At 42.6% G+C, this 17,263-nt stretch overlaps 1 protein-coding gene across 2 annotated transcripts in view; it reads right to left on the reverse strand.

The window, feature by feature from the left end:
* The window catches only part of ASPG (asparaginase), a 58,268-nt gene that overhangs the window by 22,781 nt on the left and 18,224 nt on the right, over positions 1–17,263 (reverse strand). For both annotated transcript variants that reach the window (XM_079995913.1, XM_079995914.1), the window contains exons 5-9: positions 16,227–16,310; positions 14,958–15,084; positions 6,625–6,740; positions 5,417–5,602; positions 1,588–1,698 (exon numbers count right to left, since the gene is read on the reverse strand). In XM_079995913.1, coding sequence (XP_079852039.1) covers positions 1,588–1,698; positions 5,417–5,602; positions 6,625–6,740; positions 14,958–15,084; positions 16,227–16,310 — 624 coding nt within the window. The remainder of the gene's footprint in view (positions 1–1,587; positions 1,699–5,416; positions 5,603–6,624; positions 6,741–14,957; positions 15,085–16,226; positions 16,311–17,263) is intronic.

A 17,263-nucleotide genomic window follows, 5' to 3' on the forward strand; every position in this document is an offset into this window, starting at 1 on the left:
AAACAAAGACATAATGTATGCAACTTTAACATGAGCCCGGTTTAATGTGACACGAGAACCAGGTCCTTGGATCAAGTAAAAATAACTTCAAAATGCTGGGTTATTTTAAAAAATATTTGAAGTGGGATTGGAAAACCTCTAGAAAGTACAGTGGTACCTTGGGTTAAGTACTTAATTCGTTCCGGAAGTCCGTTCTTAACCTGAAACTGTGCTTAACCTGAAGCACCACTTTAGCTAATGGGGCCTCCTGCTGCCGCCGTGCCGCTGGAGCCCGATTTCTGTTCTTATCCTAAAGCAAAGTCCTTAACCTGAAGCACTATTTCTGGGTTAGCGGAGTGTGTAACCTGAAGCGTATGTAACCTGAAGCGTATATATATACTAGCATGTGATATGTAAGTCCCTTCAGCCAAATCAACACTATATATATATATATACACACACACACACACACAGAGAGAGAGAGAGAGAGAGAGAGAGAGAGAGAGAGAGAGAGAAAGAGGGAGAGAGAGGTTTTGTTACAATACCCCGTAAGGCCATGGGACTTCAGTTACTCAGCCTAGAAGTCATATTAGAGATTGGATACTGTGAAGTTGGGAAAGGGTATGAGCAGTTGTTGAAGACCCCCAAAGAATCCATGTATTTTATTAGGCTGCTGAGGATGAACTGTTTGAGACCCCCTATTTGTCCCCTCACAGAACTACAATTTTCTGGGATATTTGGGAGAGGAGAGGGCAGAAAAAAGTTCTGATGCTATGCAAGAGAAAAGCTTCCAGAAATTAAAAATAATTGAAGAACTGTGGCACTTGTGTGCACATAAATGATTTCACTGAATAGTGGCCTAGCTCTTCTGCAATGTAGAATTGCTTCATAATTACAGAGAAAAAGAGAGAGTCTGGGAATATAGATGACTGTGATAACTATCTGGAAACATGGCTGTGCAAAGTTAAAGAAAGGAGTGTTGTGGGAAGGAAGGCTGCCCTCAACTTTAGCATTGTTTAGGCATGTCTTAAAAAGAGAAGTAGTGAAAGAAAACACTGTAGGTGTGGGAGCGTTTCACTGATCTCTTCCATGGGAGGTGAGACTCTGATTTGCTGTACAGGGGCATTCCCCCATATGGTAGAACAACAAGCAGTTTCTCTCCCTCCCCTCGCCATGAACCAGATATGATGGTTCCTCAGCTGCAGTTCGGTCCCTGGTTATTGTGACGTATAAAAATAAGCAAGCAGGGCACAAACTATTTATATATCTTCATTTTTTGCAGTTTAATCTTACATATAGGCAGCAGTCCTTTGAACCTAGTTGGGATGGACTGGGAAGTTTGTGGGCTCTGTTCAAAAGAAACGCCCTTCTTAACCAGAGGTTGGATGGCCATCTGTCAGGGATGCTCTAGCTGAGATTGCAGGGAGTTGGACTACATGATCCTTGAGGTCTGTTTCCAACTCAACAATACTAGGATTAACCAGACCAAAGGCCCATCTAGTCCAGGCCTATGTGTCTCAAGGGGAAGGAAAGCTCAGAAAGCCACAACTTGAGAAAAGTACTACTAGACTTTAAAAAAAAAAAAATCAGAAGTCAAAGATATTTTACCTCTCTCTTCTCAGCCAAGGTACCAGGTTTGCTCAGGACATAGGCCAGCTTGGTAAGAGCAGCTTCAGGCGTCATATCTCCTCCTGGAATTACACCTGCGTCCATAAGGGTCTGTAGTCAATGAAGAAAATGTGGTTTGAGTGTGCTGTTTTGTAAGGTATGCATACTGAAAAATGGTACCCACAGTGCAGGGAAGGGTATCCAGTTTCCCCTTACTCTCTATGCCTCTGCATCATATCCCATAATTCTGATGTGTCCCGTTTCACCACCGGAAGCAGAATGGGAACATGGCATGGCACCCTGCTGATGCTGCTGCTGCTGCCGCCACCGCTGCCTCCCTTACCTGGGTTGCGTGGCAGTGCCCAGTGAGATATTGCAAGTTTCTGCTGAGGGTTGAGGGGAGCAGGAGCAGGGGGTTGCAGTGGTATGCACAAAGGAGGTTACCAGAGTCTTGTCTGAGTAGAAGTGCTTTCTTCTAGTGTAAAACCACAACTGCATACGTCCCATAATTATTCTAATAATTATCTGTTATTATTTACAAAGTGCTGAGTGCTGCAAGTATATGAGGTTCTCAGAGGTAAAATCTGTTACTGCAAGTCGGATAATTTAATCTTTTTGTTCCTTTTATATTAGATTGTAATGCTGCCTTGGTGGCTAATAAAGTGCTTTGTTTGTGGTCACTGATACTATCTTGCTCACATAAGAATAAATGAAAGAAGAAGAAAAAAGAATAAATGAAAGCTTGCTGGATCCAGAAACTGGTATTCAGAAATCATTAACTGCCTCCAACTGTGAAGGTAGACCCTCCAGATGTTTGGGGACTACAACTCCCATCATCCCTAGCTAACAGGACCAGTAGTCAAGGATGATGGGAATTGTAGTCCCAAAACAACTGGAGGGCCGAGTTTGGCCATGCCTGAGGTAGAGCATAGGCATCATGGCTAGTAGCCATCAATGGTCCTCTCCTCCCTGAATTTGTCTAATCTTCTTTTAAAGCCATCCAAGGTAGCTCACAGAATCACATGTTTATTGTTTTCAGTGCTAAATGTACAACAGTACTTAAGTTCATCAAATAAGGGGATCCAAGTTAATTCTAATTCTTTCTTGAAAGGTTACCTGTCTTAGCCACAAACCTAGTATGTTTTGAATTAAAAACATACCTAGCAATAGTGGGAATGTGAAAAATGTTTATATCGCACAGGTGTAATTGTCAGGTAGCTGACATTGGCTGTTGCTCATTGTTTAATGTAAACCCAATGATAAAACTGGGCTGACTACTGTAATGTGTGAACTGGTCCTCTGCATGTTCCTCAGTAGTTGATACCCATAGCTGGAACAGGCATACTCTGGTACAGAGTCCAGAACTGAGTTTCTTGAGCTGTCACAGACATCCTGGGGAGCTCTGAAAGCAAGCCTCTTAACCTGTAATCTCCAGAGTACACATATTAGATTAGATGTGTGTTTGCAGTTGCTCCCATAGGCCAGTTTCACATTTCCAGAGGGAACGACTTCAAACTGCACTGAAGACATCTCTTTAACAGTTCTTACATTATTTCTTTTTTCATTATTGCAGTGGCAGATTCAACAATTTTCCTAGAGCAAACCTCTTAGCTAAAACATTTCTAGGAAAAGCCAAGCCAGTTTAAAAAATATCAAGCAGTTCAGCAGTATAATATAATGAAGTAATAATTACCAATATGTGAACATTAACCAGGCCTTTTAATTAAGTGGGAAAGGGAAAACAACAGGTCTAGCTTTGTACTTGGCACTGAAAGTGGTAGATTGCAAGCCTAACTTACAAGTAGTAGACTGGGGGAAGGGCTTGGTTAACTTTGGGGCAAAACAGAAAACAAAACAAAACAGCATTAAAAATAGCAATAAAAAACTCCAATGCCAGACATGACCCAGCCCACTTGGCACCACCACTTAAAATTTGATTTATCTCTAGCTCATCTAATCATATCAAGGTGGGGCTTTTAATTCTGCCACCCACTTTGAACCTTTGGGAAATATCCCATCAAGATTTACTCAGTTTACTATCAAATCTTTGGGAGGGGCAAGTATCTAAAGATATGTGCTGGGATTTCTTAGCCATCTTCATATTGAAAACCTCTGATTCATTCATCACTTTGGTGGTCCCCAGTTCCAGGCACACACACCCTTCAAAATGACACAACCATAATCGGATAGAGACACCATCATCTTGTATATGCTAGGCATATAACTACCAAATGTGTCCAGAAGTTGTCAACATAGAAAAAGCCAGGAAATATCCATTACAATTGATATTGCATCTAGGAGGGACACAGGAATGAAAAATCTTGATGAGAGCTTGGACAGATAAAAATTAAAGGTTTTGAATCTAGCCAGTACTCTGCCATTCCATACTGGAAAAGAAGCAGATTTCCTGAATCAATGATCCCCACAGGTTTTACTAAAGGGAACCTTCCTACTTTCCTGTGCAGTCTTGTCCTTCTTTGGGATTTCAATGCAGGGTGGACACACCAGAGCATCTACTGAGAAACTATCAAAGTAACCACAATATATCATATAAGTGTGATCATGGGGAAGAAGTATGGAGAGAACAAGGGCAGGGGGATGAATGAATATTAGACAAGGCTCAAAAGTTCTTTTATCTATGATATATTATGGTATGGAAAGTGGTTTGTCTGTTTGTTTTTCCATCTGTTCTCTATAGGTTTGTTCGCCTCTCGGTGTATCATTGCCAAACCCTGAGGTGAGGCAGCAGTCATCATCAACATTTTGAGGCAGGCCACCATTTTGAATCAAAATGGCAGAGTGAAACATGACTTTGGTGTGACTTTGCCCATTTTGGGGCACAGGTTTGTCCACGTCTTGAGGTATCATTGCCAAAACTCAGCACAAGGGTTCCTGAGTTAGGGGCAGTGGACTTCATCACTGTTTGGACACCATGTGCCATTTTGAATCAAGATGGCAGTCCAAAACATCACTTTTGCATGACTTTGCCCATTTGGAGGCATAGGTTTGGTTGTCTCTTAAGATATTGTTGCCAAACTCAGCATGAGGGTTCCCAAGGTGGCAGCAGCAACCTCTGCCAATGCTTAGTTGCCAGGTGCCACTCTGAATCAAGATGACAAATCAAAACAGGACTGAGGTAGGGGAGCTTTGCAAAAGGCCACCAAGGAAGTTCATGGGAGAGACAGTTTGATCCAAGATGTCTACACTAGCTTTTGAGTTCTGCACTAGAACCTATTCAGTTCTTTCCAGTAACACTGGCTGCTCTAGTGGTGGTGACATGGACTGCTGGATGCAAGTCTTCCTTTGGGTGGAGATTGGGAGAGACTATTTGACCGTTGGTGTCTCCTGACCAATGTTTTTAGTTCCTACTAATTCTATCAATATATCTCATACCTTTAAGTCACAGCACTGGCATCTAAAGGCCAACACACAAACACCACAATATAAAGGCCACCCACCAGCCTCCATACAGATTGCTCTGCATAACCCAGAAGACAAAATGCCACAAGTAAGACAACAGGTGCACTGAAGAAAGCCAAATGGTATAAAAAAAATACCACAAACAGCAGCCACTGCCTCCACCCCCTCTCACCTGCCAAAAACTTCAATTTTAATCTTACCTGAATGAACATTCCTTCCCAACCCAAAATTGAGCAACCCTGAATGCAGTGGCATAGCTCAAAACAGCCTTTCCCAAGCTGTTTTGGATCACAACTCCCATCAGTCACAGTGAGCAAGCCAATGGTCAGGGATGATGGGAGTTGCAGTCCGAGCATTTGGAGGGCACCAGCTTGGGGAAAGCTGGTTTAAAGCATAGAATTTGTCTCACCTTTCCTGTTTCATAGACTAAAGAAACACTTCCTCGCAGACACTGGGTGCAATTCAGAATCACCACACCACGATCGGTTGCTTTCTGCAACTCTTCCAACAAAGCAGGGCAATTATTGGGGGCATTCCCACTCCCATAGGTCTCAAGCACAATCCCTTTTATTGGACTCTGAAGAAACCCCTTCACCTGCATGAAAGAAAAATATATATACAGTTCAAAAGTGTTTACCTAGATTGAAATATGGTCTTTTCTACACAATACTATCTTTTTTAATGCAAGGAAAGATTGGTCAAATATTTTAAATATGGAGTTCAGATTCTTATTAGGTTGACTGCTGGCATGGAATACGAACTTTGATTATTTTCATGGTCCATCCAAAATGTATGGATAATCACAAGTCCCCATAACCAAAAGTGCTATATAAATAGGTTTGAGAGTGGGGTGTTCAATACATTTACAAAACAGCTTCTCTGTATACATAGACATAACTGTAGGGGGTACAGGGTGGGGACAAGTAATGCCAGTATATACTATAGGCAGTACAACAGCAAGATAGATAGACAGTGGTTGGTTATACAGGGGATGGACAACTTGATTAGCACAGGGAGCCAAAATGGGGGGCAGGGTGATCCACAAGGATGCAAGTAACCTGTCCATTCTAATTATGCAGAATCATAGCACTTCATCCAGCTTTCAACTTTCCCTCTACAATTCTTCTCCAATGAACTCTACCTCCTCTCACATTTGGATCTCACACCCACATTTCTAAGATAAAGACAGGTCTGGAACTCCACAAATGAGCCACCTCTGCTACTTCTCCCCTGCAAATTGCCCCTTCCCAATCGCAACAGCCTGAACATGATCAAAATGATGCACGTCCCCGCTTCTCAAACATGCAACATTCAAAAGCATAATAAGAGATTGGTTTTTTTTTAAATCTTTGATTGCCTTCTCCACAAGCGCCATAGAATACTTTTGGACATGACAGTATTCTATGATGTTTCTTTCTCACATCCGAACACGTATTGTGGGATTGTTGACTACATGCAACCAGCTCTGAGAAAAGCAGTGGCACAGCGGCATTGTGGGAGTGGCTCAGCAATGCCATCGCCTTTTCTTATTGCTCATTATATGCAATCAACACTCCTACACATGAGTGTCATCATAGCTTTTCTTCTCATTATGCTCTCAGGCGGAGGAAAGCTGACCGCTTCAGCAGTGATCCCCGGGAAGATTCTCAGTAGGCCAACATGTTGATCGAAGTTCATTTTGTGGATTGCAAATTTCTTGGTAGTGTTGGCCCTCCAAACAGTCTCCCAGTTAACTGTGAAAAGAAAAACAAATATATTATTTGAGAGAGAGAAAAGGTGTGTGTTCTTTCCAATCCCAGTTCAAAATCTACCTCTTCTAGGAAGCCTTTCGCATAATCTTCTAACAGTTCAATCCAATGCAGAATTAAGGGTCATATCTAATGCTGTTGTTCTGCTAGTGTGGCAGACCTCAACTTCAGCAACAGAACTTCCCCTCCTCTTTTCTCCCCTGCAGCCCCCTGGCACACCCTCAAAATCTGCTCTAGAGGGTTGGGAGATCTGAACAAGCCAACACATTTCTTGCACAGGCCCTGCTACAAAACAAGTAAGCCAAATGTAAGAACAGCCTTGCTGGATGCACAGGCAAGGGAGGCGCCTTCTCAAAGCCCAGTAAGCACTTCCCCAGCTTTGGGAAGGAAGCATGAGGGCTCTGACAGGGTCCGAGATTCCTCCTTCCCAAAGACAGGCAAACACTGACCAGGTTTTGGGAAGCAGGTGGGAGGGCTCTAGAACCCAGCCAGAGCCTCACACCTCCTTCCCAAAGCCTGGCTTAAGCCAGCACTACAAGAGCTGGGGGAGGGTGTCAAATGTTGGCCTTGTACAGGGTGGTATATTACCAAGGTCTGTCCCTGAGGCCAGAGACCCATCGCTTTTAACATCCTGTTCTTGCAGTGGCCATCCAGGACGTGGGTGCAACAGTCGTCTCCCCATTTTTGATTCCCAGCAATTTGTATACAGAGGTGCGATGCCTCCAAATAACCCCCTACCTGTACTATAATCCCCCAAAGTATTCCAAACTATCTGGATTCTTAACACTTTGTAGCAGCACAACATGAAGAAGTTCTTGTTTAGAAGAAGCATTCCAATATTGTAATTCAAGATTCTTTTAATGTGTACCTTGGGGGGACTCTGCAAAGCCACTTTGCTAGGCATCAGCAACATGACACATATTTCACATGTCTTTTTAAAAGACAGATGTTGTTACTCTTACCACTAATCATCTCCAGAGTTTATAATGCAGTTACTAGTGATTAAATAAAATGGCAATGATTCAATTAAGTGTGATTATACATTGGAAGCCAGATGCCAGCTGTTTAACTAATAGTCACTCTTGAGTTCCCATTACTAAATGCCAAACAGTCATTATTAATTCTGGAAAAGCTCACCATCTCTGCCTAGCAGACAATGGTGTGTGTAAATAATTTTAAAAGACTGGCAGAGTTGCATTGGATAATATGTATAAACACACCCAACCCACACATGGTATCCATATCTATTTTCCAAACTTTTTTGGTAAGAAGCAAAATTGCTGGCTAAAGAAGAGTCTGGGCAAACAGGAGTTTGCATGACAACCTACACCTACGGAAACACACTCTTCTACTTGGTAATTAAAGGTGCAAGAAAGCTCTGTCCTCTTTTGGATCTGACTCCCATGACAACTACTGAAAATGCCAAGCACACCTTGAGGCCTTACATATTGTGCTCCCCATCAGCACAAAATGAACTTTGGTTGTGCCATAGTTTTTGAAACAGTGAACTGAAGTAGACACAACTTGTGTGATGGTATCAAAAGGGAAAGAAGAGAACCTCTGTGTTGATCAAACTGGGTTAGATGAAACTTCCACCCAAAAACGGAAGGAGAATATTGAGGAAGCTCTGTACTCCTAAATATTGATTTTTGCATGCCACTCTTGAGTATGTTTCCGAGCACAATTCAAAGTGTTGGTGCTGACCTTTAAAGCCCTAAACGGCCTCGGTCCAGTATACCTGAAGGAGCGTCTCCACCCCCATCATTCTGCCCGGACGCTGAGGTCCAGCGCCGAGGGCCTTCTGGCGGTTCCCTCATTGCGAGAAGCAAAGCTACAGGGAACCAGGCAGAGGGCCTTCTCGGTAGTGGCGCCCACCCTGTGGAACGCCCTTCCAGCAGATGTCAAAGCGATAAACAACTACCTGACATTCAGAAGACATCTTAAGGCAGCCCTGTTCAGGGAAGTTTTTAACGTGTGATTTTACTGTATTTTTGGTTTTTATGGAAGCTGCCCAGAGTGGCTGCGAAGGCCCAGCCAGATGGGCGGGATATAAATAATAAATTATTATTATTATTATTATTATTATTATTAAGAGCCTTTTCAGCTATTAGGGGGGTATTAATATCATCCATAAACAACCAAACAAAGCTAGGACCCTCTCAAGTATGGATATTCCATCACATGCACCATTGGACAGCAGCTATGATTGTAAGAATCCATTGAAGGAATGATAATATCACAAAGGTTTCATCAGGAAGCTTCAACAGACACACTTCTTCTAGTCCTTTTGCCTCTATAAACCTCACTCCTCTGCTCTTCCCATCACATGTCCAGACTGAGCTGCACAACCAGCAGCCACCGCAAAACTCTTCTTTCCCTACACAATCCGAACACCACGTTTTTGTCAGATAAGAGTTCAGCCAAAAGATAAGCAAACATATGTCATAAAAATGTCACAGCGCCCAAGTCATCTTTTTTGCAGCAAGTAAAGATTAGTTTGTTTTCAACCCCAATCAATTTCCCCCTCGCAGTCTGGCATCAACTACCCCAGAAGGACTTATTTTCTGAGCGGATGTTGTTGCAGAAGAGTTATTGCCAAGTTTTCCTTCAGAATATGTCCTACCTAGTTTGGAAGTTGTATGTGTTTTTTAATACAGCGTCTGAGATGATGTACGTTGGCACTGATCCTCACAGAGAGGCAGCCAAGATTAAAAGAGATCATTCAAAGAGGGCAATTGGTTATCTTATAAGAATTCAGTCTGTCCACTGAATCCAAAGCTGGTAGGATAGGAGTCTAATGAACCAGATGCCATAGCACAAGGGCAGCCGTGGAAATGGAAACAGTGGGCTCCTTCCCCTGCGTCTGAACAAACAAGTTCCACAGTACCTTGCCAGTATAATTGCATGGGGAGCATATCAGTCTGAAGCCCCTGAAATGCTCTTGTTCAGGCCAGAGGGTTGGCTGTTTAAGGGACTCTCATCTTCCAAAAAGTGCCAGAACCTAGAGAGGTGAACTGCAGACAAAAAGGATCAAAGGGCCTCAGTTCACTTCTAACACTTGTGGAGGAATTTGCTCACTTGGAGCTCTCCGTGGTTTTGCAACAACTGAACTGCCTTCCTCCATGGGCTCATGTACATGAGTAGAACAGGTCACCAGAAGGAGAGGGAGGGAGGGAGGGGGTGGCTGGTCCTGCTGCAGCCTTCTGAAGAAGTATATGTAGGATTAAACGACAAGCTTACACACTGTGAGCTATGAATAAGACTAAATAAACTCAGGTTACTTCCAGGGAAACATACATAAAGTAGGGGATGCAAGTCTCAGTATAAAAATGTTTTCATGTATAGGTAGCCAAACTTACCATCCAGTCTTTCCCAATCTAGTGCCCTCCAGAAGTTTTGGACTACAGGTCCAATCAGCCACAATCAGCATGGCCAATGGGAGATGAAGTCCCAGACATTTGGAGGGCACCAAATTAGAAAAGGCTGACTTACACAATGCTGAGCTAGAACTTCCTGACTTAGCGTAAGGCAGTTTCCTATGTTCCAACTAAAACCAACAGGTTAGGCATCCTTAGAGTAATGCTGAAAGACATATTGACACAATTTAGCTTCTCTGTCAACCACATTTGTATCCCATCAAGCCTCCCTCTCTTCTCTTTCTGTCATAGTATTGCAAAGAAACTAAAGGCTAGGGTACTGGTAGTCACAAAAAACAAAATATTGGCAGTGATGCTAGAAAGCATTTTTTAAATTTAATTTTTTGGAGGGGAGTTGTCACCTTTTGCCAGTGGTGCTGTGCCTCAAACAGCACAGGCTGACATGCAATAATTAAGTTGGCACTGATCTGATTTAGAAACAGGGAAAGCTTAGTCGATTTCATTTCTTCATGCCAGGCTGACATTAAATGCACAGACAAACCTATTTTGGCGAGAAGATGTAGGGAAGAAAAGTTACCCAACTGATTTTCAGAATTGTTAAACTGCTTTAGAGAATCACAATGTGAGCACATTAGGAAATTGCCTCCTGAGACAAAGAAGAATTCCGAGATATTCTAAAAAGTAGAAACATGTGTTGTAAGGATTCCATAGAAGCAGCACCAATAGTCATCCTCTTCCACCGAGCACACAGCTTCGGGAGGGATGCACATGGAGTTGTGAGGGAGGAAAGGGACACCCGCCTAGCCAGCCAGATCAGCCGAACCAACCCTGGCGATCAAAGGGGTGACAGATGTCGCAGCCAGATCGCCCTCACATCCTGGATGAGGCCAATGGCCCATCTAGTCCAGCATCCTGTTTTCACAGTGGTCAACCAGATCTCCATGGGAAGCCTAAAATCAATATCTGAATGTGATTGCATTTTCCCCACTTGTGATTCCCAGGAAAATGGTATTCAAAAGTACAATGTCCCTGAAAGTGAAGATAGAACATAACCATGATGTCTAGTGGCTGCTGATGGCCTTTATTGCCTTATTGTTATCCAGGGAAGCTCGTTGTTTCAAAACCATCAGCAGTAAGAACAAGCCTATCTGTTGATGTCAGAGATACCATATACCCATTTAGCATGTGAAATGCCACTCAGAATATTGCAAACAAGCCCTACTCTTTTTGTTGCACATAGTAAAGACAACACTGTTGAAAAGTAGGGGAGATTTAACTAATCCAAGCACGTTATGGAGAGCAGTAGGACTCTGGTTAGGCAACATGCAGGAGTCACGCTACAATACAGGTTTGAACTCATTCACTTCACGGAGTGCAGTAGCTCTGAGAAGAGACACCTCCCTAAGGAGTGAGGGGGGTGCCTGAATTCAGTGTTATGAAATCAAACCAGAAATGCAACTTTCAATGAGTTCTGACCTCCAGACAGAGGCTTTCTTCTCACCTCTTCTTTTCTAGGCGAAAAGTAAGCCAGACCCCATTACATAGGTTTGTGAAGTATTCATTTTGAATACAGGGAGGTGGCCAAGAGGTGGAGAATCACAAAGAGCCTATGGGTGGATGCTCTTGAAGCAAAGCAAGGCACAGTTCAGGCACACACATACACACACAGCCCTCTTCTCATGGCACTAATTTTCTGCAAGATAATTGATTCAATTTTTGTAAAAGAGAGATATGGAAAACTATGCCACCTAGATATTCATGACAAGAATAAACATGCCTGCATTTATAGCGAGTAGGGTAGTAATGGAAATAGCCTTCATCTAAACATACCAAGAAGGGATGCAGGTGGCGCTGTGGGTTAAACCACAGAGCCTAGGACTTGCCGATCAGAAGGTCGGCGGTTCGAATCCCCACGACGGGGTGAGCTCCCGTTGCTCGGTCCCAGCTCCTGCCAACCTAGCAGTTCGAAAGCACGTCAAAATGCAAGTAGATAAATAGGTATTGCTCCAGTGGGAAGGTAAACAGCATTTCCGTGCACTGCTCTGATTCGCCAGAAGCGGCTTAGTCATGCTGGCCACATGACCCAGAAGCTGTACGCCGGCTCCCTCGGCCAATAAAGTGAGATGAGCACTGCAACCCCAGCGTTGGTCACGACTGGACCTAATGGTCAGGGGTCCCTTTACCTTTACCTAAACATACCAAAGTGGTTTGATCTTTCTGGAAATGCATGGCTTGCTTAGGACCACTTCACACATTTTTTAAGTGTGGCCCTAAGTTGCTTTATGTATACTTTTAAAAGTTAACGTTGCAATTGAAAGGAACATGTGTTATCATTGAAATGGAATTCCAATGGCAAACCCAGGTTTGATGTCATGTGGAAAATAAAACTTAGCATTGCCAGATAATCACAGTGATAGCTTTGGTCCCTCCTTACACAGAATCCTAGAGCTAGAGGCAGGGCTTCTAGGCCAGAGTTCACTAACTTGCTCTTATTCTTTGGGTCTTGTTCCTCACTCTCTCTCAGCCTTAGTTCCCTCTCAGTGAAACAGGAACAGCACAGCTGCCATACACCCATATTTTCCTGGATAAAACCGGGATTTAAAAGGCAGAATTGATGTCCTGGTTTTTGAAATATAGCAACCCTGAAAACAGGAGTGTTGGAAGCTGCTTTAAACAGAGTCAGATGACTGGTCCTCCCAGTCAGTTCTTAAGCAAGGGCCTTTCATGCACCTTGCTCTCTGATCCTTTCCACTGAAGATAGCAGGGACTGAACTTGTGACCTTCTGCATGTGAAACATGTGGCCTTTCACTGAGTTAAAACTAGTGGGATACCAGTGGCCAGTCTTTATAGAGTGAGGATTAATTCCATGAAGCCAGTAAAGAATTCTGCAAGAGTCCATTTTTAAAGAAAAACCACTCATATATTATGAATCAAAATAACATTTAAATATAGTGGGTTGTATCCAACAAAACGTTGAATCCATGCAAAGATTTCTGCTTATGCACTGGAACTTCCCTTCCCTCTTCTCCTCTTGTGCTCCCCCACTCCCCCAAAAAAAGAAATTTGTTCTGGGCATTCCCCCAACCCTCTAGAGCAGATTTGGAGGGGAGTGCAGGAAAAAGGAAGGAAAATCCATTTTCCAGCAGAAGGCCTTGCACAAATGTGATGCAGCCCAGTACTAGTCTGCTCAGTGGAGGCTGGGCTCTGTGACAAATGATGCTGATCAGGCAGTTCCACTAACTGTAAGGCAGAATTCTACACTGACTGGCAGCAGCTGTCCAGGGTTTCCAGCTAGGCTCTATCCCAGCTGCACCTGGGATTTAACCTGGGACCTTCTGCATGGGAAGCAGATACCCTAGCACTGAGCTACAGCCCTTACCCATCATTCAGCCAGACGCTGACAGACTGAGTAGAACTCACCTCCATAAATCCCAACAACATATTCCTATTTGTTTTTACCCAGCAGTCTTCACAGTCTGCAATACTGGCCTCATTGTACATCTCCGCTTCCTCTTCATCATATAATTGCTGGAAGTGAAACAACACCACCCTTACCTATCTGTCTGTCTGGCACCTTCCATCCTAGACTGACTGTGGGAACAGAAAGTTAGACTTCTGGAAACAAGTGTATGTATGTAGCATGCCTAGTTCAGCAACAACTCTCCCAGGAGGATCACAGCACAAAAGTATTTGTGCTTGATAACTTCTCCTGAAACAACATTTACCTTGTCACCTGGGGCAGCAATTTTCTACCCAGGGCCATTCATTCTTTGCACTAATCCCTGACTAAATTCAGTTCCAACAGAAATAGAGCTTGTAATAACCTACCCCACACCCACCCACATTATTATTCAGATTTACTTATTTTGTCTAAGTGAGCTCAAATGCCATATTTTAAGCCTGAACTTGAAATATGTTTTTTTTAAAAAAATATTGACAGTTTTGCAGAAGTCGGAATTTTGTGGCAGTAAAGAAGTGTGGATAACAGAGAGGAGAAATAAAAAGGGTAGTAACAAAGAGATACAAATAAAATGCTATCCCCTAAGCCCACTGCAGAGAGTTCGAGGGCTACAAACTTGTTTTCTTTTTTAACATTCATTCATTCATTCGTCACACAAATTTGTACACCATGTATCAGCCTGAAGTCATCAAAGCAATGTGCATGTTAAAAATTCAATAAAATTCAAAACATAGAAATTCTAAAATAAAAATAAAACCGTTCCTACAAAGTCTAAAAACAATAAAACAATTTCTACAGATGAAGGGAAAACCTCTAGGAAAGTCTTCTTAAACGAAAATGTCTTCAGTAGGCACCTAAACATCACAATGCTGGAGTCCTGCTTAATTTCAGCTAGTAATTGTTCCAGAGGGCTGGAGACGCATCACCAAAACCCTGGTTTCTAGTACAAACTAAGTGCACCTATGGGGCATGTATTACTCTCAGCATCTGAGCAGCACAGGTGCCAGGTAGAGATATTTGGGGCATGGCAGTCCCTTGGGTAAATTGGTTCCAAGTTGTCAAACGCTTTAGGTTTTAAAAAATAAAGCTAAAATCCTCAGAAATAAAGCTGGCCAGAATCAAGCTGATCCAGAAAAACAGCAACATGACTCCACATGATTTTGTGTGATAGTATCCAAAGCAGAAGTGGTACGGAACCTATCATTAAAGTATACAAGCAATGGTGTGGCCAGAGTCCATGAACAAAAATGGCCGCATGTATGAAGATGCTTAAAAGTCTTGACCTAGTACTGCAACAGGTCAGGAAAGGGTTACAGATGGCATAATTATACAGCTGGAAGGACTGAAATCACAGCATGGCTTACTTATAATATCCACCTCAGCAGTTGCAAGTGAAGGCAGGTTAGGTGAGGAAAAGGCATTGAAGCTCTCTGCATCCACCTTAGTAACCCGGTTTCCCCTGTACAGTTTATTATGAAAGTACAGGCACACCTACAAGGACGAGAAAAGGAACATGTCAGTATACAAACCTTGTAATTAAAAGATCCAACAGATATTTTTTTTAAAAAAAATGCCTGACTCTTTCTTTAAATATAATGAGAATAACTTAGGAGAGAGTTATAAATACAATGAAAATTATGTAGGAGAGGTTTATATCTCTTGTGCTTTCAAAAAGTGCCACCTCTTGTCACTTAAGTGTTTGGGGTTTTAGACGATTGGAACTAAATATAAGCTAACAGCTTGTGGCATTTCCATCCAAGAGCAGGTTTGGCAGCTCTCACGGATTGCCAAGAACCTCTCAAGTTGAGACCCAGTGACTAGGATGTTAAAAAGTGAGGGTTGAAAGGGACTCTTACCATAAGACGTGCGCTGCTCTTGAGTACTCTGTGGGTATATAAATAGCTTCAGAAGCTTTAGAATGGTTGGGAAAGCACGTATTATTTCTGGAGAGGCAGACAGGAGCGTAGGCCCCCTTGCAGTTTGTACCACTGGGGGCATCCAGCTTAACACACACACACTCCAATGAAAAAGCACTTTCCCCTAAGCAACACTTTCCTATATCAAGTTGGTTGCTGCTGATTTTATGCTTCTGTGATGGTGGTGCTCTATATTACTAATGTTTTTTTTTGGGGGGGGAATTAGTAAGCAATATTTATTTAATAACTGATGTCAAATCAAAATGGGATGCTATTTTCTTTTTAAAAAAATTGTGAGGTATATAATCATTTTTTTAAAAATCAGTTGGGCCCCTGCTAATTTCAAGTTAATGGAATGGTACATGTACAAAATAGAATTTGTAAAGAAGAGAATGTGTTACTATAAAAGGGGCATTCTGGGTTGTGCCAAAAAAAAAACCCTATCTTTAGTATCCTAAATTAAAGGAGGTATTATTTTATGTTTCGGAATGTATGGTTTTATAACCTCAAATACCATTTGTTGTTGTTTTATAAAGTTCCCCTATCAAGAAGATAAACTGAAAATTACACTTCTCTTTCAGTTTGTACACTGACTGCAATATCTGAATTTCTGCAAAATCTGAAATGTCAGTGAAAGGACTGGGGTGATAATCATTAAGGATAGAGAGGCATGCAGGACAAGTAGAGGTAAGGCTAGCAGCAAGAAGGTGACCGGACCTCAGGGATTACAAATTGTCCAGCGAAGAGCAGTGACCCCAGCAGATTGGCTCTACCATCATTTCTCAGTTCGTATATGGGTACCTAGAAAGAAAGAGAGAGAATAAGAAATGACTGCTGTTGAAAACACACACACAGCAGCAGCAGCAGCAGCAGCAGCAGCAAGATAGGGGGCTGGAGGAGACTCTGGATATGTAATACAAGCAAGTGTAAATCCATGAATAATTAATGCAACGTTCTCTTATCAGATGATTTATTGGAACGTGGACATATTTCTCCATCATTCTAAACTATGGCAGATGGTGGAATTTCTCCAGTTGAATTTAAAATACATTCTCCCCAACCCTCATAAAGTTATCCTTTAATTTTGCATATTCTTTATGCTGGCAGGGAGAGGAGGGAGAGTGGAGATTTCAACCTGGAAAAAATATCACTTGCCAATTACGACACACCCTCCCTCCCCCAGTAGACAACCTACAGCCTTGAATATTATTTGGAAACCTCAGCTAGTGCAAAATGTGGCAGCCAGCTGGCCCGATGGGGCTGGTTCACCGGCAGCCCATTATCCTGGGACAACCGCGGATTCTCCTTTGGCAGGTGACTAAGGGCAAAACTGCCAGTGGCAAGAGAGATCTATAATCAGACCTTCCTTTGCTTTGGTTTCCCCTCCTTTACTGTACTTCAAAACACTGCACAGTAGACTGCTAATGTCACCACACCACTAATGCTGATGGAAGAGGAGCCTAATTGTTCCCTTCAACACCCCATTTCCCCACCCAAAATCACCCCCTCCAAAACTGCTATTAGCCCCACTGAAGGAAAGACGCTGGCTATCTATACAGTATTTCTCTTTCCCCACCCCCCCAAAGCAAGGCTACTATATAATAATAATAGTAATAGTAGCAATAATAATAATAATAATAATTTATTATTTATACCCCGCCCATCTGGGTGGCTTCCAATAAAACACTAAAATACAATATCCTATTAAACATTAAAAGCTTCCCTAAACAGGGCTGCCTGAAGATGTCTTCTAA

Source organism: Podarcis cretensis (genome assembly GCF_951804945.1).
Source record: "Podarcis cretensis genome assembly, chromosome: 1".
Classification (NCBI taxonomy): Eukaryota; Metazoa; Chordata; class Lepidosauria; order Squamata; family Lacertidae; genus Podarcis; species Podarcis cretensis.